At 52.9% G+C, this 27,180-nt stretch overlaps 2 protein-coding genes across 5 annotated transcripts in view; both read left to right on the forward strand.

Moving 5' to 3' along the window:
• Positions 1 to 27,180, forward strand: part of tmem198b (transmembrane protein 198b) — a 147,535-nt gene that overhangs the window by 57,393 nt on the left and 62,962 nt on the right. Inside the window, exon 1 of one of the 4 annotated variants that reach the window (XM_038790151.1) lies at positions 20,236 to 20,383. The exons of the other annotated variants lie outside the window; for them this stretch is intronic. The gene's annotated coding sequence lies outside the window, so the exon portion shown is untranslated. Of the gene's footprint in view, positions 1 to 20,235; positions 20,384 to 27,180 lie in introns of those variants that run through there. 4 annotated transcript variants of the gene reach the window in all.
• On the forward strand, positions 8,282 to 9,214 carry LOC119962332 (circumsporozoite protein-like). The gene has a single exon (XM_038790311.1). It carries the CDS (start codon positions 8,282 to 8,284, stop codon positions 9,212 to 9,214), a length of 933 nt encoding a protein of 310 aa, XP_038646239.1.

Genomic DNA, 27,180 nt, shown 5'->3' on the forward strand with positions numbered 1-27,180 from the left:
CCAATCCACCTAACCTGCAAATCTTTGGACCCAGGGAGCTCTGGATGTAACTTTCCCCCTTGATGGGAATATAGCTTTACCTTGAACTATTCCCTCTTTAAAGGAAACACATTCTTCAGTTACAGTTTTGCCTGATAATCTTTGACTTCAATTTATTTGAGCCATAATTATTCTCGCCCCCTTGAAGTTGGCTTTGTAGAAATTAATTGTTGTTGCACTGTTTGGTTTCTGTTCCTTTTTCAGGGGCTGGTGTAAACCTTATGAAACAATGTCCCTGTTCTCAATGTTCCCTCCCTCAAGACACTTGATGCATTGGCTCAGTTCACTTACACTGGCCAGGTCAAGCAGTACCTCCTTACTTTAAAAAAAAAATTTTTTTTGTTTTTATCTTATAAATTTAGAGTACCCAATTCATTGTCTCTAATTAAGGGGCAATTTAGCGTGGCCAATCCACCTACCCTGCACATCTTTGGATTTTGGGGGCGAAACCCACGCAGACACGGGGAGAATGTGCAAACTCCACACGGGCAGTGACCCAGAGCCGGGATCGAAGCTGGGACCTCGGCGCTGGGAGGTAGCAGTGCTAACCCACGGCGCCTCTGTGCTGCCAGTTCCTCCTTTCTGCTGGAGAAAGTTTTCCTGAACACACCCTGGAAGATAAGCCAGATTACTAACACCAAGCCCCGTGACTTCACCAATTTGATCAAATGTTGATGCCACGAGGAGGCCATCTCCTCATTCGATAGAATCTTTTTGTTCACAGACAAAGCCCTCCTCACAAACCCAGCCCCTTCGCATAAATCTCATCAATGGGCTCTTTATGAGATCATTAGATGCTACTTTCACCAGAGAGTTTGCAAGCCAATTGAGCACATTTCAAGTTCGAGTGAATATATATCATTCTGATCCATCATAAACGCTAGGCTGGCGGCGTGCGGTGAATAGAATGGCTGTTTAACAGTTGCCATAGCAAGGGAGCATCGTGATTCTGTCAAGGCTGAGGGTTTGGTACTGAAATAGGGGCAGAATGGGATTGGCTGCTGTTCCATGCAAGCGCTCTGTAGTGCCAAGACGTAGTGAACAATTGGGTTCAGTTCATTTTGTCCCTCAATGGGCCACCATCCCATTGTCATTCAAGGTTAAGTTACTTGATTCCTTCCCTGCCCAGGGTCATGGGAATTTCTAAAGGATTTGTTTGTCAATGTTAACCCTTTTGAGGGGAGTCACTGGATAGCAAACAGTCCTTGCAGAAAACTCATCAACTCATCGTCTTACACTTCCCCTTTTTCGTTCCCCTCCTGGCCTCAATCTTGTTTTCTCTGCCGTTGTTTTTACACTCGCACGGGGAAATAAGTCGTGTTGCAAATCTTCTTTGTTTTCCCAGGGTCATCCCTTGACTCGGTGGGGGCACACACACCTCTGAGCTTGCAGGTTATGGCTTTGAAGTCCCACTTGATGTGAGCGCACACTCTCCAAGCTGACACTCTCCCAGCGCAGTACACTGCTGTCTTTAAGATGAAAGGAAGTACAGTACTTGCACCTTTCATCCCAAAGAGCTTCACAACCAATGAAGCACGGCTGTGATGTAACAAACACAAATTGGCAAAGGATGAGATTGGAAAGTGAGAACCAAACTTTTCCACACAGTAAGTACTTAAGTTCTGGAAGCCACTGCCTGAGAATGTGGTGGGGACAGGGGCAGCATGGTAGCATTGTAGCATTGTGGATAGCACAATCGCTTCACAGCTCCAGGGTCCCAGGTTCGATTCCGGCTTGGGTCACTGTCTGTGCGGAGTCTGCACATCCTCGCCGTGTGTGCGTGGGTTTCCTCCGGGTGCTCCGGTTTCATCCCACAGTCCAAAGATGTGCAGGTCAGGTGGATTGGCCATGCTAAATTGCCCTTATTGTCCAAAATTGCCCTTAGTGTTGGGTGGGGTTACTGGGTTATGGGGGTAGGGTGGAGTTGTTGACCTTGGGTAGGGTGCTCTTTCCAGGAGCCAGTGCAGACTCGATGGGCCGAATGGCCTCCTTCTGCACTGTAAATTCTATAAAATTCTATGAAGGTCTGATCAAAGCGTCCAAAAGAGAATTAGGAAGGGCAGCACGGTGGCCTAGTGGTTAGCACAACCGCCTCACTGGGCGCTGAGGTCCCAGGTTCGATCCCGGCTCTGGGTCACTGTCCGTGTGGAGTTTGCACATTCTCCCCGTGTCTGCATGGGTTTCGCCCCCACAACCCAAAAATGTGCAGAGTAGGTGGATTGGCCATGCTAAATTGCCCCTTAATTGGAAAAAATAATTGGGTAATCTAAATTTATTTTTAAAAAAAGAGAATTAGGCTGTTATCGGTTTCGCTCAGTTGGCTGGATGGCTGGTTCCGTGATGCGGAGCGAGGCCAGCAGCATGGGTTCAATTCCCGTATCGGCTGAGATTATTCATGAAGGCCCCGCCTTCTTAACCTTGCCCCTCGCCTGAGGTGTGGCGACCCTCAGGTTAAATCGCCACCAGTCATCTCTCCCCCTCAAAGGGGAAAACAACCTATGGCCATCTGGTACCGTGGCGACATTACTAACCTACTTTACCTGAAAAGGATGAATGTACAGGATTATGGGGGAAAGGGTGGGAGAATGGCACTGCGGGATTGGCTCAATCGGAGGACCAGTCTGGACACGATGGGGCGAGTGGTCTCCGTCTAATGTGGAGTCTGCGCGTTCTTCCCGTGTCTGCGTGGGTTTCCTCCGGGTGCTCCGGTTTCCTCCCACAATCCATCATGTGCAGGTTAGGTGGATTGGCCATGATAAATTGCCCTTTGTGACCAAAAAGGTTAGGTGAGGTTACTGGATTACGGGGATAGGGTGGAGGCGTGTGTTTATGCGAGGTGCTCTTTCCAAGGGCTGGTGCAGACTCGATGGGCCGAATGGCCTCCTTCTGCACTGTAAATTCTGATTCTGCGCTGTAGCAATTCTGTGATTCTCAACGCCGCAGCCAATTTGCCAAAGGGGCTCAAACTGAGGCCTTGTTGTGGGTAGTAGATCTCGATGTTTTATTTTGAAGAGGAGCAGGAGGGATCTCCCAGTGTCCAGCTCAGTATTTATCCTTCAGCCAGATGATCTGGTCCATTATCCCACAGCTGTTAGAGGGAACTTGCTGTTGCCAATTTGGCTGCTGTGTCTCCGGCATCAGTGACCGCACCTCAAAAGCCCTTCATTGGCTTTGACACCCTGTGAGACGCCCTGGGACTGTCGAAGGCACCAGGGAAATGCAAGTCTTTCTTTCCAATACTACTTCGATTCTGCTGACCAAAATGGAAATCGGGCTGGAATTCTGCAGTGGAACTCCAGAGTGCTGGATAAAAGATAGGATAATATCGGATCCTGGTAGGGAGTGTTGGTAACTGCTTTAACCACTGGAGCAGAAAGAATCCCGGATTTAAGGCTCTCCTCCAAAAGCAGAGATGACTGGATAGCAGACAGGGGCGTGATTCCTGGCACTCACACCTGGATTTTCCCAGTCAGAAGGACTCCGGAACCATTTACAAATTGCAGGCAGGGCCCGTTCCCAGGATTCCTATCTCCGCTCCCAGCGGCCGCCAGTTTTCACTGGTGCAGGTCGTGGGCCCTCTGCCTGCACTCCCGACCTGACCGGCTCCACCCCAGGGGTTAACATCCTCTCTCTCTCTCTCTCTCCACCCCCCCTCACCGGCCCCCATGTCATCTTTAAGAACGATGATCTTTATTGTCACAAGTAGGCTTACATTAACACTGCAATGAAGTTACTGTGAAAAGCCCCTAGTCGCCACATTCCGGCGCCTGTTTGGATACATAGAGGGAGAATTCAGAATGTCCAATTCACCTAACGAGCACGTCTTTCGGGATTTGTGGGAGGAAACCGGAGCACCCGGAGGAAACCCACGCAGACACGGGGAGAACGTGCAGACTCCGCACTGACAGTGACCCAAGCCGGGAATCGAACCCGGGACCCTGGCGCTGTGAAGCAGCAGTGATAACCACTGTGCCACCGTGGCCCCAAATGTCCCGATCTTTACTTGGGAAGGGGTGCACAGGTATGGGATAGAGTTGGGCCTGCAGAGCACAGCTGGCCACGGGGCTATTTGGAAGGGGATTGCGTCAGACCCATTGACAACCGAGTAAAGACCTGTGGGACCCACCTTCTGAGAGGTTCAAGAACTCGGGCTATGGTTTCTCGACTCCTCTGGGGGGGCTGAGGACCAGAAGCCATTGAGAAGCAGGCCCGACCCCCATGAAAATTGAGAGTATGGGTGGCACGGTATTATTGTTATTATTATTGCTGACAGGGCGGGTCCAGCAGATGAGGAAATTTCCCGACTCGAGTCTTCGGAGCGAAGATCCAGTCCTGAAGCAGTGAGGGAGTGTTGTCTTTTGTAATGTAGGGCCATTTAGACTCCGCAATCTCCCAAAGACAGCAATGAGAATTGTTTTTCCCTTTCCTTGAATGTGGGATTCGCTGGGCTGGGCCAGCATTTGTTGCCCATCCCTAATTGCCCTCGAGAAGGTGGTGATGAGCTGCCTTCTTGACCCGCTAAAGTCCCTGAGGTGTAGGTGCACCCACAGCGCTGTTAGGGAGGGGGGTTTTGGCCCAGCCAGAGTGAAGGAGCGGTGATACATTTCCAAGTCAGGATGGAGTGTGGCTTGGAGGCGGTTTTTCCAGGTGGCGTTCCCAGGTATTCCGTGATAAAGGACTGGGTCATCTGTGGCTTCAGTGAGGTCGGTCGAGGGATTAATATTGGCCCTGGACACGGGTGAACTAGCCTGATGATTCCAGTCATGGAATACACGAGAAGACCACCCTTCGGAAGATTCCCCCCTCCGAGCCACTCGCCATGCAGATTCTGAACTATCTCGCGCCCCTTCACTGAAATAGAGGCAGTGTGATATTACACCACCCACCTCACGGGGGGGGGGGAGGCAGGGGTCGAATTTCAACACCTGACGTCAGACCTGCCCCTCCGACAGTGCAGCACCCCCCCCCCCCCCCCCCCCATAGATTTCAGCCTGTGGAGAGAGACCGAGTGGAACCCAGGGCAGAGAGAGCAACGCTGGCCTAGGCTGTACTGACGAGCCCTACCATGCCGAACGAAGCTATTCTAGCTCCAGAATACTTGGCAGCAACAGCACGCAGAACCAGTTATAAATATAGGCACCAGTGCTTCCACACTGCTGATGATGCTCTCAAATATAGCCCTCTTCGAGAAACCATGTGAGGGAGGTAAGTACTTCAGTTTAAACCCGACTGATCCTGTAATTATTGCTAATTTCTTTTGGGCTGTTCTCCTTTTGTAAAGCAACAAGCAAGGGAAATATTCCTCGATAAATACAATTGTCACTGATTTTTTTTCCTCTTGATCACTGAGGTAATGATCTGATCACTGACTCCCTAACTGCATTGCGTACTTGCTTTTCCATCGAATCAAAGAATGATCCGGTACAGAAGAGGCCATTCAGCCCATCGTGCTTGTGTCGGCCGTTTGAAAAAGCTATCCAATGATGCCCCGGTTCCCCAGCCACCCCCCAACCCCCAACCCCCACTCCCGCCCGCCACCCACCCCTACAAATGTCCACTTGTTGAGTATTTATCCAGCTCCCTGTTGAAAGTCGCTCTTGAATCGGCTGCCGCCGCCATATTGCAGCCAGCTCCAGGCGAGACCATTTTGAGCGGACGTCGTGATGAATTTGGATTAGCCAGCGACCGCGTAGGCCAGCGTCGACGTCCCAGGTTCGATCCCGGCTCTGGATCACTGTCCGTGTGGAGTTTGCACATTCTCCCCGTGTCTGCGTGGGTTTCACCCCCACAACCCAAAGATGTGCAGGGTAGGAGGATTGACCGCACTAAATTGCCCCTTAGTTGGGAAATGAAATAATTGGGTACTCTAAATTAATTAATTTTTTCAATCAGTGGTGGGTAACCTGTGGCTCGGGGACCACATGCAGCCCACCAGGGTTCTGTGTGTGGCCCAAGAGGGTTGAAGGAGAGGATGAGGGCTGGAAGTGGTGATGAGGATTGGAGGGGACGATGGGGGCTGGAGGAGCTGATGGAGCTGGAGGAAGTGTTGAGGGCTGGAGGAGGTGTTGAGGGCTAGAGGAGGTGTTGAGGGCTGGAGGAGGTGTTGAGGGCTGGAGGAGGTGTTGAGGGCTGGAGGAGGTGTTGAGGGCTGGAGGAGGTGTTGAGGGCTGGAGGAGGTGTTGAGGGCTGGAGGAGGTGTTGAGGGCTGGAGGAGGTGTTGAGGGCTGGAGGAGGTGTTGAGGGCTGGAGGAGGTGTTGAGGGCTGGAGGAGGTGTTGAGGGCTGGAGGAGGTGTTGAGGGCTGGAGGAGGTGTTGAGGGCTGGAGGAGGTGTTGAGGGCTGGAGGAGGTGTTGAGGGCTGTAGGAGGTGTTGAGGGCTGGAGGAGGTGTTGAGGGCTGGAGGAGGTGTTGAGGGCTGGAGGAGGTGTTGAGGGTTGGAGGAGGTGTTGAGGGTTGGAGGAGGTGTTGAGGGTTGGAGGAGGTGTTGATGGTTGGAGGAGGTGTTGATGGTTGGAGGAGGTGTTGGTAGTTGGAGGAGGTGATTATGACTGGAGGAGGTGATGAGGGTTGGAGGAGGTGATGAGGGTTGGAGGAGGTGATGGGGGCTGGAGGAGGTGTTGAGAGTTGGAGGAGGTGATGAGGGCTGGAGGAGGTGATGAGGGCTGGAGGAGGTGATGGGGGCTGGAGGAGGTGATGGGGGCTGGAGGAGGTGATGGGGGCTGGAGGAGGTGATGAGGGCTGGAGGAGGTGATGAGGGCTGGAGGAGGTGATGGGGGCTGGAGGAGGTGATGGGGGCTGGAGGAGGTGTTGAGAGTTGGAGGAGGTGATGGGGGCTGGAGGAGGTGATGGGGGCTGGAGGCGGTGATGGGGGCTGGAGGCGGTGATGGGGGCTGGAGGAGGTGGTGGGGCTGGAGGAGGTGATGGGGGCTGGAGGAGGTGATGAGGGCTGGAGGAGGTGATGGGGGCTGGAGGAGGTGATGAGGGGTGGAGGCGGTGATGGGGGCTGGAGGAGGTGATGGGGGCTGGAGGAGGTGATGGGGGCTGGAGGAGGTGATGGGGGCTGGAGGAGGTGATGGGGGCTGGAGGAGGTGATGGGGGCTGGAGGAGGTGATGGGGGCTGGAGGAGGTGATGAGGGGCTGGAGGAGGTGATGGGGGGCTGGAGGAGGTGATGGGGGGCTGGAGGAGGTGATGAGGGGCTGGAGGCGGTGATGGGGGTTGGAGGAGGTGTTGATGGTTGGAGGAGGTGTTGATGGTTGGAGGAGGTGATGGGGGCTGGAGGCGGTGTTGGGGGCTGGAGGCGGTGATGGGGGCTGGAGGAGGTGATGGGGACTGGAGGAGTTGATGGGGGCTGGAGGAGGTGATGGGGGGCTGGAGGAGGTGATGAGGGGCTGGAGGAGGTGATGTGGAGGTGATGACACTGAAATAGTCAGTGAATGCCTCGAGAAACACCGAGCCCTCTGATCGCCCATGTATCCCCAAGAGATGTAAAAATCCTTCTGTCACATTCAGATCATTGTGCCCCCCATGCAGAGCTGAGTAATGTTGGGAATATCTTTGCATTCGCCCAGTGCTACACTGATAGCCTCACTTGACCGTACGGATCTGAATAACAGCGCTGCCAGATGGGCAGCGATTACCAGCACTCTGCCACTCCCAGTGTGCCTGCTGAGTTGCAGTCATTTAACATGTTTGATAAATCTCTCATGGTTTTTCAACCCAGCAAATCAAACATCTGCAGATTCGATGATGCATTCTTTCACTAATCCATCTGAGAATGGCTTTCCATTCCATTTACTGCCAAGCAACAAGAGAGCTGGTCAAAGTCGCTGCATCGTTGCCGATTAATGCTTGTCTGTGGACCTGCCTCTATGTTTTCGAGGTTTCTTTCAGATTTGAAAGCTGTGCAGCATGTTGGGCAGAACCTACTGGAAATTGTGCCCCGTGCGAGGGACCCCATAGAACATACAGTGCAGAAGGAGGCCATTCGGTCCATCGAGACTGCACCGACACACTTAAGCCCTCACTTCCACCCTATCCCCGTAACCCAATAACCCCCAACCTTTTTGGTCACTAAGGGCAATTTATCATGGCCAATCCACCTAACCTGCACATCTTTGGACTGTGGGAGGAAACCGGAGCACCCGGAGGAAACCCACGCACACACGGGGAGAACGTGCAGACTCCGCACAGACAGTGACCCAAGCCGGAATCAAACCTGGGACCCTGGCACTGTGAAGCCTCAATGCTATCCACTTGTGCTACCCGCGATCCTGCCGTCAACTGTAAGAGGGCAACTCTGGCGGGAAATGTAACAGTGCACCCTGGCGGGAACCCCAGCGGGAACCCCAGCGGGAATCCCAGCGGGAGCCCCAGCGGGAGCCCCCAGCGGGAGCCCCAGCGGGAGCCCCAGCGGGAACACCAGCGGGAGCCCCAGCGGGAGCCCCAGCGGGAGCCCCAGCGGGAACTCCAGCGGGAGCCCCAGCGGGAACTCCAGCGGGAGCCCCAGCGGGAACGCCAGCGGGAACCCCAGCGGGAACCCCAGCGGGAACCCCAGCGGGAGCCCCAGCCTGAAGCCCAGCGGGAATCCCAGCGGGAACCCCAGCGGGAACGGAGCGGGAACACCAGCGGGAGCCCCAGCGGGAACCCCAGCGGGAACTCCAGCGGGAGCCCCAGCGGGAGCCCCAGCGGGAACTCCAGCGGGAGCCCCAGCGGGAATCCCAGCGGGAGCCCCAGCGGGAATCCCAGCGGGAGCTCCAGCGGGAACGGAGCGGGAACCCCAGCGGGAACTCCAGCGGGAATCCCCAGCGGGAGCCCCAGCGGGAACTCCAGCGGGAGCCCCAGCGGGAATCCCAGCGGGAGCCCCAGCGGGAATCCCAGCGGGAGCCCCAGCGGGAATCCCAGCGGGAGCCCCAATGGGAACTCCAGGGGGAATCCCAATGGGAACTCCAGCGGGAACTCCAGCGGGAGCCCCAGCGGGAGCCCCAGCGGGAGCTCCAGCGGGAACCCCAGCGGGAACCCCAGCGGGAACTCCAGCGGGAGCCCCAGCGGGAACCCCAGCGGGAATCCCAGTGGGAGCTCCAGCGGGAGCCCCAGCGGGAACCACAGTGGGAACCCCAGCGGGAACTCCAGCGGGAGCCCCAGTGGGAATGACAGCAGTGTGTTCGGGCAGGCCTGATAGCAGTGTAATCCCAGACCGAGACTGAACTCATCAGCGACGCGATTCCTCTGCCCGTCTGCACCATGGACACGACTCAGCAGATCACCCGCCAAGCCCTTAAAGGCTGCGTACGGCTCATGGGCTGCAGGTTAGCAACCATTAGTGTAGAGGGAGATTTACTCTGTATCTAATGCCGTGCTGTACCTGTCCTGGGAGTGTTTGATGGGGACAGTGTGGAGGGAGCTTTGCTCTGTATCTAACCCCGTGCTGTACCTGTCCTGGGAGTGTTTGATGGGGACAGTGTGGAGGTAGCTTTACTCTGTATCTAACCCGGTGCTGTACCTGTCCTGTGAGTGTTTAATGGGGACAGTGTAGAGGGAGCTTTACTCTGTATCTAACCCCGTGCTGTACCTGTCCTGGGAGTGTTTGATGGGGACAGTATAGAGGGAGCTTTACTCTGTATCTAACCCTGTGCTGTACCTGTCCTGAGAGTGTTTGAAGGGGACAGTGTAGAGGGAGCTTTACTCTGTATCTAACGCCGTGCTGTACCTGTCCTGGGAGTGTTTGATGGGAACAGTGTGGAGGGAGCTTTACTCTGTATCTAACCCAGTGCTGTACCTGTCCTGGGAGTGTTTCATGGGGACAGTGTGGAGGGAGCTTTACTCTGTATCTAACCCAGTGCTGTACCTGTCCTGGGAGTATTTGATGGGGACAGTGTGGAGGTAGCTTTACTCTGTATCTAACCCCGTGCTGTACCTGTCCTGGGAGTGTTTGATGGGGGACAGGTAGAGGGAGCTTTACTCTGTATCTAACCCCGTGCTGTACCTGTCCTGGGAGTGTTTGATGGGGACAGTATAGAGGGAGCTTTACTCTGTATCTAACCATGTGCTGTACCTGTCCTGGGAGTGTTTGAAGGGGACAGTGTAGAGGGAGCTTTACTCTGTATCTAACCCCGTGCTGTACCTGTCCTGAGAGTGTTTGATGGGGACAGTGTAGAGGGAGCTTTACTCTGTATCTAACGCCGTGCTGTACCTGTCCTGGGAGTGTTTGATGGGGACAGTGTGGAGGGAGCTTTACTCTGTATCTAACCCAGTGCTGTACCTGTCCTGGGAGTGTTTGATGGGGACCGTGTGGAGGGAGCTTTACTCTGTATCTAACCCCGTGCTGTACCTGTCCTGGGAGTGTTTGATGGGGACAGTGTAGAGGGTGCTTTACTCTGTATCTAACCCTGTGCCGTACTGTCCTGGGAGTGTTTGATGGGGACAGTGTAGAGGGAGCTTTACTCTGTATCTAACCCCGTGCTGTACCTGTCCTGAGAGTGTTTGATGGGGACAGTGTAGAGGGTGCTTTACTCTGTATCTAACCCTGTGCCGTACTGTCCTGGGAATGTTTGATGGGGAGTGTAGAGGGAGCTTTACTCTGTATCTAATCCCGTGCTGTACCTGTCCTGGGAGTGTTTGATGGGGACAGTGTAGAGGGAGCTTTACTCTGTATGTAAGGGTGTCTCAGACACAGTTGAGGGTGTATCAGACACAGTTGAGGGTGTATCAGACACAGTTGAGGGTGTATCAGACACAGTTGAGGGTGTCTCACACACAGTTGAGGGTGTATCAGACACAGTTGAGGGTGTATCAGACACAGTTGAGGGTGTATCAGGCACAGTTGAGGGTGTATCAGGCACAGTTGAGGGTGTATCAGGCACAGTTGAGGGTGTATCAGACACAGTTGAGGGTGTCTCACACACAGTTGAGGGTGTATCAGACACAGTTGAGGGTGTATCAGACACAGTTGAGGGTGTATCAGGCACAGTTGAGGGTGTATCAGGCACAGTTGAGGGTGTATCAGGCACAGTTGAGGATGTATCAGACACAGTTGAGGGTGTATCAGGCACAGTTGAGGGTGTATCAGACACAGTTGAGGGTGTATCAGACACAGTCGAGGGTGTATCAGGCACAGTCGAGGGTGTATCAGGCACAGTTGAGGGTGTATCAGGCACAGTTGAGGGTGTCTCACACACAGTTGAGGGTGTATCAGGCACAGTTGAGGGTGTCTCAGACACAGTTGAGGGTGTCTCAGACACAGTTGAGGGTGTATCAGACACAGTTGAGGGTGTATCAGGCACAGTTGAGGGTGTATCAGGCACAGTTGAGGGTGTCTCACACACAGTTGAGGGTGTATCAGACACAGTTGAGGGTGTATCAGACACAGTTGAGGGTGTATCAGACACAGTTGAGGTTGTCTCAGACACAGTTGAGGGTGTATCAGACACAGTTGAGGTTGTCTCAGACACAGTTGAGGGTGTATCAGGCACAGCTGAGGGTGTATCAGGCACAGTTGAGGGTGTATCAGGCACAGCTGAGGGTGTATCGGACACAGTTGAGGGTGTATCAGACACAGTTGAGGATGTATCAGACACAGTTGAGGGTGTATCAGACACAGCTGAGGGTGTATCAGACACAGTTGAGGGTGTATCAGACACAGTTGAGGGTGTATCAGACACAGTTGAGGGTGTATCAGACACAGTTGAGGGTGTATCAGGCACAGTTGAGGGTGTCTCACACACAGTTGAGGGTGTCTCACGCACAGTTGAGGGTGTCTCACACACAGTTGAGGGTGTATCAGGCACAGTTGAGGGTGTCTCACACACAGTTGAGGGTGTCTCACGCACAGTTGAGGGTGTATCAGGCACAGTTGAGGGTGTATCAGACACAGTTGAGGATGTATCAGGCACAGTTGAGGGTGTATCAGGCACAGTTGAGGGTGTATCAGGCACAGTTGAGGATGTATCAGGCACAGTTGAGGGTGTCTCACACACAGTTGAGGGTGTATCAGACACAGTTGAGGATGTATCAGACACAGTTGAGGATGTATCAGACACAGTTGAGGGTGTATCAGACACAGTTGAGGATGTATCAGACACAGTTGAGGGTGTATCAGACACAGTTGAGGGTGTATCAGACACAGTTGAGGATGTATCAGACACAGTTGAGGGTGTATCAGACACAGTTGAGGATGTATCAGGCACAGTTGAGGGTGTATCAGACACAGTTGAGGATGTATCAGGCACAGTTGAGGGTGTATCAGGCACAGTTGAGGGTGTCTCACACACGTACATAGCCTGTCCAGCTAGTTTCTACTCAATCACTCTGGGAGGTGATTTTTTTCTGAATTCATTTATGCGATGTGGGCGTCGCTATTTAGGCCAGCGTTTATTGCCTATCTCTAGTTGCCCTCCAGAAGGTGGTGGTGAGTTGCCTTCTTGAACCGCTGCAGTCCCTGAGGTGTAGGTACACCCACCGTGCTGTTAGGGAGGGAGTTCCAGGATGTTGCCCCAGGGACAGTGAAGGAACGGCGATATATTTCCAAGTCAGGGTGGTGAGTGACTTGGAGGGGAACCTCCAGGTGGTGGGGTTCCCAGGTATCTGCTGCTCTTGGCCTTCTAGATGGTAGTGGCCGTGGGTTTGGAAGGTGCTGTCGAAGGAACCTTGCTGAGTTGCTGCAGTGCATCCTGTAGATGGTACACACGGCTGCCACTGTTCGTCGGTGATGGAGGGTTGGAATGTTTGTGGAAGGGGAGCAATCAAGCGGGGCTGCTTTGTCCTGGATGGAGTTGAGCTTCTTGAGTGTTGTTGGAGCTGCGCTCACCCAGGCAAGTGGAGATTATTCCATTACACCCCTGACTTGTGCCTTGTAGATGGTTGACATGCTGTGGAGGGGGGTCAGGAGGTGAGTTACTTGCTGTAGGATTCCTAGCCTTTGACCTGCTCCGGTAGCCACAGTATTTATATGGCTGGGTCCAGTTCAGTTTCTGATCAATGGTAACCCCCAGGATGTTGATTGTGGGGGATTCAGCGATGGTAATGCTATTGAATGTCAAGGGGCGGTGGTTAGATCCTCTCTTGTAGGAGATGGTCAATGCCCGACAATTGTGTGGCGTGAATGTAACTTGCCGCTTGTCAGCCCCAAGCCTGGATATTGGTCAGGTCTTGCTGCATTTGGACATGGACTGATTCAGTATCTGAGGAGCATTGGAGCAGTGGAACATTTAGCCTGGGGTGTGGGGGCGGGGGGGGGGGGGGGGGGGGGGCGTGTGGGTGGGGGGGGGGGGGGGGGGGAGTCAGAAGGTTTGGTTCAAAGGCACAGTCTGTAGTCATCGGCTGGTTCCTCTCATTTGTGCCATTGAGTTACTGTCAGCACCTGCTTTCTGTATTTGACTGTGGAGGTGCCACAGAGTAAATCCACACAGGATGTATTCATTCTGCTGGATTGAAGTGTGTCAGGGCAGCATATTGATTTCCAGTGGGATTTGGATGACTGCGTGTCCTTGTATTAGAAATCGACAGGCTTTATGTCAATGTCACTCAGTAAGGTAAGGAATAATGGTTTCGCGAAGCAAATGTGGGACCAGCCATCACAGTGGTTAGCACGGGATAAAAGCAAATGACTGTCGATGCTGGAATCTGAAACCAAAAGAGAAAATGTTGGAAAATCTCAGCAGGTCTGGCAGCATCTGTAGGGAGAGAAAAGAGGCAACGTTTCGAGTCCGATGACTCTTTGCCAAGACTCTTTGTCAGTGGTTAGCACTGTTGCTTCACAGCGCCGGGGTCCCAGGTTCGATTCCCGGCTTGGGTGACTGTCTGTGCGGAGTCTGCACGTTCTCCCCGTGTCTGCGTGGGTTTCCTCCGGGTGCTCCGGTTTCCTCCCACAAGTCCCGAAAGACATGCTGTTAGGTGAATTGGACATTCTGAATTCTCCCTCAGTGTACCCGAACAGGTGCCGGAATGTGGCGACTAGGGGCTTTTCACAGTAACTTCATTGCAGTGTTAATGTAAGCCTACTTGTGACACTAATAAAGATTATTATTATAATAGGATATTTAAATTATTCTGATTGTCTTAAAATATTTTCCCTCACTCTTTTAAGGGATGTGGGTGTTATTGGCAAGACCCGCTTTTATTGCCCACCACTAATTGCCCTTGAACTGAGTGGCTTGTTCAGCCATTCGAGAGGGCATTTCAGAGTCCACATTGCTGTGGGTCTGGAGTCACATGTAGGCCAGACCAGGAAAGGACGACAGATTTCCCTCCCGAAAGCATTAGTGGGTTTTGAATGACAATCAACAATGGTTTCATGGTCACCATAGTGTGATTAGCTTTCAATTCCAGATTTATTAATTGAATTTAAATCCCACCGGCTGTCCTCGTGGGGTTTGAACCTGTGTCCCCAGAGCATGAGCCTGGGCCTCTGGATTATGAGTCCAGTGACATCACCGCTGCACCATCATCTCCGCACAAATGCATTGTTTTAAGTTGAGATCACGGCCTGGGTCCCACCTTGCCCCTATTTCGGAACCGGAGTCAAGTTTTACTCCAGCTAATATTTATTGACAGAGTGAAACAGTACAAGCATATACCTCCAAACTCAACTACAGCCCAGTTTCAGTAAATGCCTCTTTACATATGGGTGAGATTCTCCGCAAATGCGGAGAATCGTAAAGGCTGCCGTGGGACAGGTCGTGACCCACGGCATCCTTCACGCTCACTTTCAGGGCCGATTCTCCCCCCCGGGCGGGGCTAGGAGCGCGGCCCCGTGCGTCACCGCGGCGCGGCCTTGACGACGGTCGTCAAGGCCGCACGTCAAGCGTCACGCCAGCTGACGCGGCCGATGATGTCGGCCGCGCATGCGCAGGTTGGACAACGCCAACCCGCGTATGCGCAGTTGGCGTCTTTTCCCTCAGCTGCCCCGCAAGACGTGGCGGCTTGATCTTGTGGGACGGTGGAGGGAAAAGAGTGCGTCCGCTACGGACGCACGGCCCGCGATCGGTGGGCACCGATCGCGGGCCTATGCCCCCCTTGGCATGGCCGTGGTACTGCTGTGCCAATCGGGCCCTCAGATGCCCCAAACGGGCATCTGGTGCCCGTTTCACAACGGCAGCGAGCAGTTTGCTGCCGTGTTGAAACGGGCGTGAAGGCCCGGCCACTCAGCCCATCGGCCTCGGAGAATCGCCGCTCGCCGTAAAAAACAGCGAGCGCCGATTCGTGGCGTGGGTCGGGCGTGGGGGGGGAGAATAGCGGGAGGGTGTGAAAAATGTCAGGAGACCCTCCCTCTATTCTCCCACCCGGCGTGGGGGGCGGAGAATCGTGCCCGGAGTCTAAGTGATCTCCTTATGCTCGGCGTCATTCTTTGATTTCACGTTGAGTTTTCTCTCCAGCCTGCCAGGTTTGGCCGCAGAATGTTAGCGAATTCTCCCTTCCGTTATACCCCCCCCGTTCCTTTCCCCACATCGACGAAAATGAAATGAAATGAAAATCGCTTATTGTCACGAGTAGGCTTCAAATGAAGTTACTGTGAAAAACCCCTAGTCGCCACATTCTGGCGCCTGTTCGGGGAGGCTGGTACGGGAATTGAACCCACGCTGCTGGCCTGCCTTGGTCTGCTTTAAAAGCCAGCGATTTAGCCCAGTGTGCTAAACAGCCCCCAATCCCAGCATGGATCCTGGTCCTTCTTTTCTGAAGAATCCATGCCGCACTTTCCAGGAGGGACCTGCTCACGTTCACCGACAGATGGACTAAGTTGGGTTGTTGCCACGGGGAGAGGCCGTGAGCGAGAGGCGGATGGCTGAGGGAGGTGATGGTGAAATTCTGTACTGCTTAGAAATGGACATTCAGCTCCCGTTCGAAACAAGTTATTTCCAAGCCTGTTACTGCGAACCATCATTATTTGCAAAACTGTGCACATTCTCGGGTGTCCTGGGCTAATGTTGATCGCTTACTAAATCAGACAGCCTGGTCATTATCACATTGCTGTTTTTGGGATCTTGCTGTGCGTGCGTTGGCTTAATTTCCAACATGGCCTCACGGTGGCATGGTGGTTAGCATCAATGCTTCACAGCTCCAGGGTCCCAGGTTCGGTTCCCGGCTGGGTCACTGTCCGTGCGGAGTCTGCACGTCCTCCCCGTGTGTGCGTGGGTTTTCTCCGGGTGCTCCGGTTTCCTCCCACAGTCCAAAGATGTGCGGGTTAGGTGGATTGGCCATGCTAAATTGCCCGTAATGTAAGGTTAATGGGGGGATTGTTGGGTTACGGGTATACGGGTTACGTGGGTTTAAGTAGGGTGATCATTGCTCGGCACATCATCGAGGGCCGAAGGGCCTGTTCTGTGCTGTACTGTTCTATGTTCTATGTGGCTGCACTTCAGCCTGTACTTCCCCTGGCTGCAAAATATTCTCAGGTTATGAAAGGTGGCGATATAAATACCAGTCTTGTTTTGTTTTATTCATCATACTGAGTCCCGTTCACCACCCCCCCCCCCCCCCCCACCTCGCTGACCTACATCATTGGACCCCCCCCCCAGCACTGACTTACATGGGATCCCATGGCAATGCCTCAATTTAAAAATTCTCATCCTTGTTTTCAAATCTCTCCATGACCTCGCCCCCTCCGCTCCTCTGACACCTTCTCCAGCCCCACAAACCTCCGAGATCTTTGCTTCCCTCCAATTCAGGCACATCCCTAATTCCAATCACTGTGGCACCTGCGGCCGTGCCCACAGCTGCCTGGGTCCCACGTTCCCGCATTCCCTCCCGAAATTTCTCCACCACCTCTCTCTCTCCTCCTTTTAAGTCGCTCCTTAAAACCGACTTCTGACCAAGCCTTTGGTCAGCCGTCTGAACATCTCCTCATGCGGTTTGTGGGCAAATTGCGTTTGGCAATGTTCCGGCGTAGGTCTTTGAGACGTTTTACTGTGTTATACATACTGGGCTATATAAATGCAAGTTGTTGTTGTTCGGCATCTCTCGATCATTAATGGGAATGGGCCGAAGGCAGCTGTGATTCTGTCACACGTGAAGCCTGTTTAGATATCAGGGTGGGGATGTGGGTGGTGTTGGGGGGGGGGGGGGGGGGTGCCGGCGAGTGTGGTTCGGGGTTGGTCTGGACGTCTCTGATGGTGCCAGCGTAGGATTGGAGGGATTGGCTCATTAACAATATGATGTGGAGATGCCGGACTGGGGTGAGCACAGTAAGAAGTCTTACAACACCAGGTTAAAGTCCAACAGGTTTGTTGCAAACACGAGCTTTCGGAGCGCAGCTCCTTCCTCAGGTGACTGGAGAGGTAACAATATGATTCAGCGGATGGCAACGCCATTGGGCCCAGTCTCCAACCGCCCCACCCGGTTGAACAGCCTTTTCTTCCCGTGCTTGCAATGACGGCTGGGGGGGGGGGGGGGGGGGAGGGGCACCGGGGAGCTGCCCGACCCATCTGATTGGATGTATTCCGAGAGGCTTCACTCGGTCAGCACCAGCCTTCAAGCGCCCCATCCAGCGGAATAGCCTTTTCTTCGCTTATTGGCAAAACGTTAATGGAAAACAAAAAGGCTTTGGAGAAAATGTTTTATCAATGCCGCCCCCAACCCTGGCCCAGTGATTTTCTTCCTCGTGTTTTTTTGTTGTTGTCTCGAGATTACCCTTGAATTCATCCATTTCAGGACAAAGAGAACTGGAAGATGAAAGACTTGCATTTAGATAGCACCTTTCAGAACCTCCGGACATCCCAAAGTGCTGTGCAGCCAATGACGCGTCTCCGCGTTGTAATGTGGGAAGTGCCACAGCTCATTTGTGCACAGTAAGATCCCGCAAACAGCATCGCGGTGGTGACCAGGTGGCGTTCCTTTCGGATGGTGGCCCCGGGCCGACCTCCCCCTGCTATCTTCCGAGAACAATGGCAAGTGGGGCCAGGCAACGATTGCGGGCAAGGGCTTTGTGGTCATCGTTCCACTTTTTAATTCCAGACACTTATCGAATTCAAGTTTCACCATCTGCCGTGGACGGCATTGGAACCCGGGTCCCTAGAGCATTGCTCTGAGTCTCCGGATTACTAGCCCAGTGACAACGCCACCTCCCCTTAAAGAATTAACGAAAGGAACAAGCTGCCACAGGAAGTATTCACAGCCCCGTCACTCGAAATCTTCCAAGTCCATCTTCAGACTGTTTCCATTAATAAGTTTTCATTATCAGAACGGTCACCCCAGCTGCTCATGTCTGCTTCAGATCCAGTTACCCAAAGAGCAAACAAAAGAACAAAGAAAGGTACAGCACAGGAACAGGCCCTTCGGCCCTCCAAGCCCGTGCCAACCATGCTGCCCGTCTACCCGTTTAATGTTCCTGGAGTATGGGCATCGATCGGCCTGTGATGTCGACACAGGAGGAGACGTTTAATTTCTCATCCAAATGTTTGATGTCCCTGTTATTTGCCTCCTGTGTGTGTGTGTGTGTGTTTTTATCTCTTAGCCGGGTTCCGGGAGGTCGTCACCAGAAATTCCCGGAGACTCTGGCGGGTGCTGGCATCTCTCTCGCTCGCCCTGTCTCCGCCCGGTGGGCAGGATTAAATTCGGGGCAAATTAGACAACAATTTACCAAGAGAGGGGCTAGATAAATACCTGGCTTGGGAGAGGGATGAGAGGGATAATGTTGGAAGTAATGAGATTGATGGGTTCTTAGCTGCCTGGGACCTGACAGTATCAGGTCAGGTTAGACAGCTGGCTGGCGATGAATAATGTAAAACGCAAGGTTCGATAAACAGGATTGCGTTATCCTTGAACCCCTCCTCGGGGGGGGGATTAATTTAATTGGGTTGAATCCATGATGGAACGGATTGCACAGACTCAGTGAGCTGAATGGTGTCTTTATGATTGACATCTCTTTATTTATCTTTGGGTTTTAGTAGCAGAGCCAGCAGTGGCTCAGTGACTGGCTGGCACTCTCGACTTGACATTGGAGAGTTGGATATGTGCATTGTTTGCCTGTTCCCAAAGCCTTGCTAACTCCCTCACTCTCACAGCCCTGGCAGCACCCAAACCCACTCCCCGTCCCCATTCTCACAATCCTGATAACATCCCCCCCCCCCCCCCCCCCCCCCCCCCCCCCCCCCCAACCCCTCCACCAGCACCCTGATACTCACAACCATGTCAGTACCTTCCCCGTGTCTGGGTGGGTTTCCTCCAAGAGCTCCTTCTGGCTCCCCCCCCCAGAGCCCAAAGGTGTGCAGGTTGGGTGGATTGACCACGATCGATGCGCGGGGTTACGGGGATAGGACAGCAGGGGGGGGGGGGGTGTCAGACTAAGTAGGGTGTTCTTTCGGAGGGTCGGTGCAGACTGGATGGGCCGAATGGCCTTCTCCTGCACTGCAGGGGTCCTCTGCTTGAGTTGGCCACTCTGGTTTGAGCGCAATATCTGGGCTGTGTGCTGCCAATGTAGCACTGCGGGAGTGCTGCACAATCAGAGGTGCTGTCCAGGATTCTCTGGGCCTGCCGCTGGGTCGAAGAATCCCCGGGGGGGGGAGACGTGAGAATTTCGCCCCGGCTTCCCGATTCTCCGTCGCCGATTCTCGGGCGCCTGGGGGATTCGTGCCGCGCCAGTCAGGGGCCGTTGACAGTGGTCCCCCCGGCGATTCTCCGGGCCCCGATGGGCCGAGTGGCCGATGAGTTTGCCCGTGTCCCGCCGGCGTGGGTCACTCACCTCCACACGGTGGATCCGACCCCAGGGAGGGGGCCCACGGTGGCCTGGCCTGCGATCGGGGCCTACCAATCGGCGGGCGGGCCGGCTCCGTGGGGGCTTATTTTACTCCGCGGCTTTTTACGCCAGCGTGGAAACATAGCCCCATTATCGGAGAATCCCGCCCGCTGTCTTTCAGATGAGGCATTGAACCACGGCCCACCCTGACCAATTGGGTTGGTGCTCAAATCCCCGGAGCAACTGTTTTGTCAGAGAGTTTGAGAATTACCCTGGGCATTGCAGCCAATATTTATCCCTTAATCGACCACACAGAGAAACCGCTGGCCACCCTTACACTGCCGATTGTGGGAACCGCAGAAACTAGTTGCTCTGTTTCTCACAGTGCAACACTTCAGAATGACGTCACTGGCTGTAAAAGACATCCAGAGCTTGTGAACGGTGCCATATAAATGTAGGTCTGAACGTCAACCTTCCTTTTGTTAAATGGGGGAGGGGAGGATTGCACCAGCTGGGAGTCAGTTTCCGTGCAATCGCTTTAATGCGATTCGTGTTTTGTGTTCTGCAAGAACGCCGGCATTTGCTGCATTCACACAATCCTGGACTTTGCACAGCAGCTTGAAAGGGTGTTCCACTTATCCAAGGGTCTGGGTGTTGATATCAGACAGCTCCACTGCCAAGGTACAAATAGATTTACATCTGCAGGGACTGTAGACTCTTTAAGATCTCTCAGTGATGTTAATGTGTAACTGGTGCCCTGTTAAGTACAGCTATTGCTGCAGTAATTGGAACCCTCTAGTGTCACTTACAAAGACTGCGAGTTCAGGGCTCTCTGTCGGTGTTTGTACTCGGTCAGCCGCCTGTTATTCTGATATTTAACTATTGGTACAAGGCTCTTTGTGACCCGAGATCGGAAATTCTTCAGCCTGTGACATTTCAACCAGTGGAATCAATTCAAATTAATATATATTTTTTCGTTCAAGGGATGTGGGAGTTGTTGGCTGAGCCAGCGTTCATTGCCCATCCCTAAATCCCCTTGAGAAGGTGGCTGCCTTCTTGAACCGCTGCAGTCCATGTGGTGTAGGTACACCCACTGTGCTGTTAGGGAGGGAGTTCTGGGATGTTGCCCCAGCGACAGTGAAGGAACGGCCGATATATTTCCAAGTCGGGGTGGTGAGAGACTTGGGAGGGGAACCTCCAGGTGGTGGGGTTTCCCAGGTATCTCTGCTCTTGTCCTTCTAGATGGTGGTGGGTTTGGAAGGTGCTGTCTAAGGAGCCTCGGTGAGTTGCTATAGTGCATCTTGTAGATGGTACATACGGCTGCCACTGTTTTTTGATGGAGGTTTGGAATGTTTGTGGAAGGGGAGCAATCAAGCGGGGCTGCTTTGTCCTGGATGGTGTTGGGCTTCTTGAGTGTTGTTGGAGCTGCGCTCATCCAGGCAAGTGGAGAGTATTCCATCACACCCCTGACTTGTGCTTTGTAATAATAATCTTTATTGTCACAAGTAGGCTTGCATTAACAGCGCAATGAAGTTATTGTGAAAATCCCCTCGTCGCCGCATTCTGGCGCCTGTTCGGGTACAAAGAGGGAGAATTCAGAATGTCTAAATTACCCAACAGCGTGTCTTTCGGGACTTGTGGGAGGAAACCGGAGCACCCGGAGGAAACCCACTCAGACACGGGGAGAACGTGCAGACTCCACACAGACAGTGACCCAAGCCGGGAATCAAACCTGAGACCCAGGGGCTGTGAAGCAATAGTTCTACCTCCTGAAAATGAAATGAAATGAAATGAAAATCGCTTATTGTCACGAGTAGGCTTCAAATGAAGTTACTGTGAAAAGCCCCTAGTCGCCGCATTCCGGCGCCTGTTCGGGGAGGCTGGTATGGGAATTGAACCTGCGCTGCTGGCCTGCCTTGGTCTGCTTTACAAGTCAGCTATTTAGCCCACTGTGCTAAACCAGCCCCTGTGCGACCTTGTAGATGGTGGACAGGCTTGGGGAGTCAGGAGGTGAGTTACTCACCGCAGGATTCCTAGCCTTTGACTTACTCGTGTAGCCACAGTATTAATATGGCTGGTTCCAGTTCAGTTTCTGATCAATGGTAACCCCCAGGATGTTGATAGTAGGGGATTCAGTGATGGTAATGTCATGTCAAGGGGTGATTGTTAGATTCTCTCTTGTTGGAGATGGTCATTGCCTGGCACCAATGTTGATCACCACTTATCAGGCCAAACCTGAATGTTGTCCAGATCTTGCTGCAATGGGCGCGGACTGTATCAGTGATTGAGGAGTCGCAAATGTCTCTGAGCATTGTGCACCTCCATGGTATCAGTGGCAGTATGCAGTATGAATTTCACTCTGTGTCCACTGCTGCTGTATCATAGATAGAATTTACAGTGCAGAAGGAGGCCATTCGGCCCATCGAGTCTGCACCGGCTCTTGGAAAGAGCACCCTACCCAAGGTCAACACCTCCCCCTATCCCAGTAACCCCACCCAACACTAAGGGCAATTTTGGACACTAAGGGCAATTTATCTAACCTAACCTGCACATCTTTGGACTGTGGGAGGAAACCCACGCAGACACGGGGAGGATGTGCAGACTCCGCACAGACAGGGGATGTCCAAATATGTGCGGGTTAGGTGGATTGGCCATGCTAAATTGCCCGTAGTGTCCTAATAAAAGTAAGGTTAAGGGGGGGGTTGTTGGGTTACGTGTATAGGGTGGATACGTGGGTTTGTGTAGGGTGATCATGGCTCGGCACAACATTGAGGGCCGAAGGCCTGTTCTGTGCTGTACTGTTCTATGTTCTATGTTCTATGACAGTGACCCAAGCCGGAATCGAACGTGGGACCCTGGAGCTGTGAAGCCATTGTGCTATCCACAATGCTACCGTGCTGCCCTATGCATCTATATTCAATCCCTTTGCCTCGGAGAGCTCAGGTGAGCGCTGTTCAGTACTGGTCCCCGCAAACGGGGAACAGACGGAATGGCACTCGTGGGGGGTCTCCCGGTGGATCGGAGGCTGCCAGCTGCTTGCCCATTTGGGCGGGATGGTGCCCTGGCACTGCTGGTACCACCTGGGTGCCAGCCTGGCACTGCCACGGTGCCCAGGCGGCATTGCAAGCTGGCATGGGCGTTTGCCGGGTTGTCACTTTTTTGCGCGCATGCAATTGGGCTGGGGTGGCCTGCGCGGGTGCTGGGGCGTTGCGAGGGGTGGGGGGGGGGGTTGCAGGGACCCTCCTATAGTGTGTTTGGCTGGGAGGGAGGTCGGGGGGGGGTCACTTTGGAGGCTTTGGAGATCGGGGACGCCATTTAAAAATGGCCGCGTGATCTCTTGCTGCAATATACACAACATGGGAGGAGTTCAAAACGGCGTGTACAAAACGGGGTGGCCTCGGCCGCTCAGGCCCCTCGTACAACGCGGGTCGCGCTGAATCGCCGTGTGTTTCCCAGCACTGCGAGCACCGGCTTTGGGACTTTGTTCTCCATCTATTTCCAAGCACCACCATCCCTAACCTCGCGGCGCATGTAAATCTTGGATAAGTAGCCTGGAGTGCCACGGTCACTGGGTAACATTCGGCCCATCGTGTCTGTAATGGCCGACAGACAACCCTGTGGTCCAATCCCCTCTTGCTCCATCTCCCTGTAGGCCACAGCATGTTAAGCACAGAGCCAAGGTTTCTGCCTCTTCCACCATGTCTGTCTGGCAGTGAATTCCTGATATCTATTTTCCTCTGGAATCCCCTCGAAACCGCCTCCCACTTATACTTAACCTATGTCCCCTGGTTATAGCCCCCTCGACCAAGGGAAATAAGACCTTCCGATCCACTCTATCCAGACACCTCATTATTTTTTCCACTTCAATTAAATCTCCCATCAGCCTCCTCTGTAGCCTCTCTGATCAATAAGAGAATCCGGAGGGTTATGGGGAGAAGACAGGAGAATGGGGATGAGAAAAATATCAGTCATGATTGAGTGGCGGAGCAGACTCGATGGGCTGAGTGGCCTAATTCTGCTCCTATGTATTATGGTCGTATGGTACAATCACACCGTCCCTATAACACAGTAACCAGAACCATACGCAGTACTCCAGATAGGGCCTAACTAGTGTTTTATACAAAACAGCCTCCCACATCTCATGCCAAAAGAGAAAATGTAACCAAAAGAGATCTCCTATTCTAAGCTAATAAAGGCAAGTGTATAGGAACAGAAAATGCTGGAAAATTTCAGCAGGCCTGGCAGCATATTACATAGAATTTACAGTGCAGAAGGAGGCCATTCGGCCCATCGAGTCTGCACCGGCTCTTGGAAAGAGCACCCTACCCAAGGTCAACACCTCCACCCTATCCCCATAACCCAGTAACCCCACCCAACACTAAGGGCAATTTTGGACACTAAGGGCAATTTATCATGGCCAATCCACCTAACCTGCACATCTTTGGACTGTGGGAGGAAACCGGAGCACCCGGAGGAAACCCACGCAGACACGGGGAGGATGTGCAGACTCCGCATAGACAGTGACCCAAGCCGGAATCGAACCTGGGACCCTGGAGCTGTGAAGCGATTGTGCTATCCACAATGCTAACGTGCTGCCCTATGCATCAATGGAGAGAGAAACAGAGTTAAAGTTTCGAGTCTGCATGACCACCCTACAGAAGGCAAGGCGGATCGTTTGTGACTCCCCTCTTTATACCTGAAGCTGCTGCCTGGGAATGAGCCAGGCTACGGGAGCGATTCATTGGAATAGAACTCTCCTGGTCATTTAAATCTCAGCTGAGAGATTCAGACGACTGAGGACGCTGGATATCTGAAATCAAAACAGGAAATTTTGAACAGGTCTGAGCAGAGAGAGACTGAATGAATATGGGTGCAGGCCATTCAGCCCTTCAAACCTTTTTCTTTTCCTTTCTACACGGGATGTGGGCGTCGCTGGGCTGGGCCAGCATTTGTTGGCCGTCCCTAATTGCTCCTTGAACTGCGTGGCTTGCTCGTCCGGTTCAGAGTGAACCACAGAGTTACATGTAGGCCAGACCAGGTGAGGACGGCAGATTTCCTTCCCTAAAGTGCATTGGTGAACCGGATGGGTTTTTACGACAATCGATGGTAGTTTGATGGCCGCCATTATCGAGAATAGTTTGCAATTCCGGATTTATTTAAACTTCACCAGCTGCCTTGATGGGATTTGAACCCGCCTCTCCCCCAGAGGCATCAGCCTGGGCCTCTGGATTATTAACAACGGCATTACTACTATAAGACCACACGACATAGTAGCAGAATTAGGCCACTCAGCCCATCGAGTCTGCTCCGCCATTCAATCATGGCTGATATTTTCTCGCCCCCATTCCCCTGCCTTCTCCCCATAACACCTGATCCCCTTATTGATCACGAACCTATCCATCTCTGTCTTAAAGACACTCAGTGATTTGGCCTCCACAGCCTTCTGCGGCAAAGAGCTCCACAGATTCACCACCCTCTGGCTGAAGAAATTCCTCCTCATCTCTGTTTTAAAGGATTGTCCCTTCAGTCTGAGATGGTGTCCTCTGCTTCTAGTTTTTCCTACAAGTGGAAACATCCTCTCCACATCCACTCTATCCAGGCCTCGCAGTCTCCTGTAAGTTTCAGTAAGGTCCCCCCTCATCCTTCTAAACTCCAATGAGTGCAGACCCAGAGTCCTCAAACGTTCCTCATACGACAAGTTCTTCAGGGGCTGTTTAGCACAGGGCTAAATCGCTGGCTTTGAAAGCAGACCAAGCAAGCCAGCAGCGCGGTTCGATTCCCGTAACAGCCTCCCCGAACAGGCGCAGGAATGTGGTGACTAGGGGCTTTTCACAGTAACTTCATTGAAGCCTACTCGCGACAATAAGCGATTTTCATTCATTTTCATTCCAGAAATCATTCTCGTGACCCTCCTCTGGACCCTTTCCAAGGCCAGCACATCCTTCCTTAGATACGGGGCCCAAAACTGTTCGCAATACTCCAAATGGGGTCTGACCAGAGCCTTATACAGCCTCAGAAGCACATCCCTGGTCTTGTATTCCAGCCCTCTCGACGTGAATGCCACCATCTTCACCCCCACCCCCAACGCGTTGCCTTTCAATGATATCATGGCTAATCTTTGGCCTAAACTTCACCTTTGCACACCCATCCCCCGGTTCATATTGGAGCCATTAACCCTTCACCAGAACTGACAAATGTTGGAGATGCTTTAAGATTGGAGGTTTTCAGGCAAGAATAAAATCATTCCACATCTGTAGGGCCTTTGACATCCTCTGGATGACCCAAAGCACAGTGAAGCACTTTTTATTAATCAAGTGTACTCATTGTTGTAATGTAGGAAACATGGCAGACAATTTGTACACAGCAAGATCCCACAATGCTGGTCATTGGCTTCAGGAAGCAAAGTACTGTACACACCCCTGTCAGCATCAACGGGGCCGAGGTGGAGATGGTTAGCAGTTACAAATTCCTAGGGGTGCACATCACCAAAAATCTGTCCTGGTCCACCCACGTCGACGCTACCCTATCTGGCTGCAGCACAGCCTGGTATTGCAACTGCTCGGCCCAGGACCGCAAGAAACTTCAGAGAGTCGTGAATACCGCCCAGTCCATCACACAAACCGCCTCCCATCCATTGACTCCATCTACACCTGAAAATGAAAAATGAAAATGAAAATCGCTTATTGTCACGAGTAGGCTTCAATGAAGTTACTGTGAAAAGCCCCTAGTTGCCACATTCCGGCGCCTGTCCGGGGAGGCTGGTACGGGAATCGAACCGTGCTGCTGACCTGCTTGGTCTGCTTTATAAGCCAGCGATTTAGCCTTGTGAGCTAAACCAGCACCTCCCGCTGCCTGGGGAAAGCGGGCAGCATAATCAAAGATCCCTCCCACCCGGCTTACTCACTCTTCCAACTTCTTCCACCGGGCAGGAGATACAGAAGTCTGAGAACACGCACTAACAGATTCAAAAACAGCCCTCTTATGGACTGACCTGATTAATACTACACTCCTGTATGCTTCACCCGATGTCGGTGCTTCTGTATTTACATTGTATACCTTGCATTTCCCGATTACGCATTTTTTTTTCATGTGTGAAATGATCTGTTGAGCTGCTCGCAGAAAAATACTTTTCACTGTACCTCAGTACACGTGACAATAAACAAATCCAATCCAATCCACTGCAATCCAATCATGAGCCGATATCTGGACTTTTAGTGCTGTTGATTGAGGGATAAATATTGTTCACGGGGAGATCGGGGATCGTCACTGCTCCTTTTCAAAATAGTGGCTGTAGGATCTTTTCTAAGAGGGCAGGCAGGGCCATGGTTTAATATTTCCATACAAGAGACAGCATCCGTGGGGGTGCAGCACTCCCTCAGTACCAGAGCCGTGAGGGACAGCCCAGATCTTTGGGCACAGAACTCTGGAGCAGCACTCGACCCCACAACCCTCCGCCTCAGGGATCCCCCCTGAGCCAA

Source organism: Scyliorhinus canicula, chromosome 2, assembly GCF_902713615.1.
Source record: "Scyliorhinus canicula chromosome 2, sScyCan1.1, whole genome shotgun sequence".
Lineage (NCBI taxonomy): Eukaryota > Metazoa > Chordata > Chondrichthyes > Carcharhiniformes > Scyliorhinidae > Scyliorhinus > Scyliorhinus canicula.

Coding starts and splice junctions, on each gene's coding strand:
- LOC119962332 (XM_038790311.1), top strand. CDS start 8,282: ATGCTATCCACTTGTGCTACCCGCGATCCTGCCGTCAACTGTAAGAGG.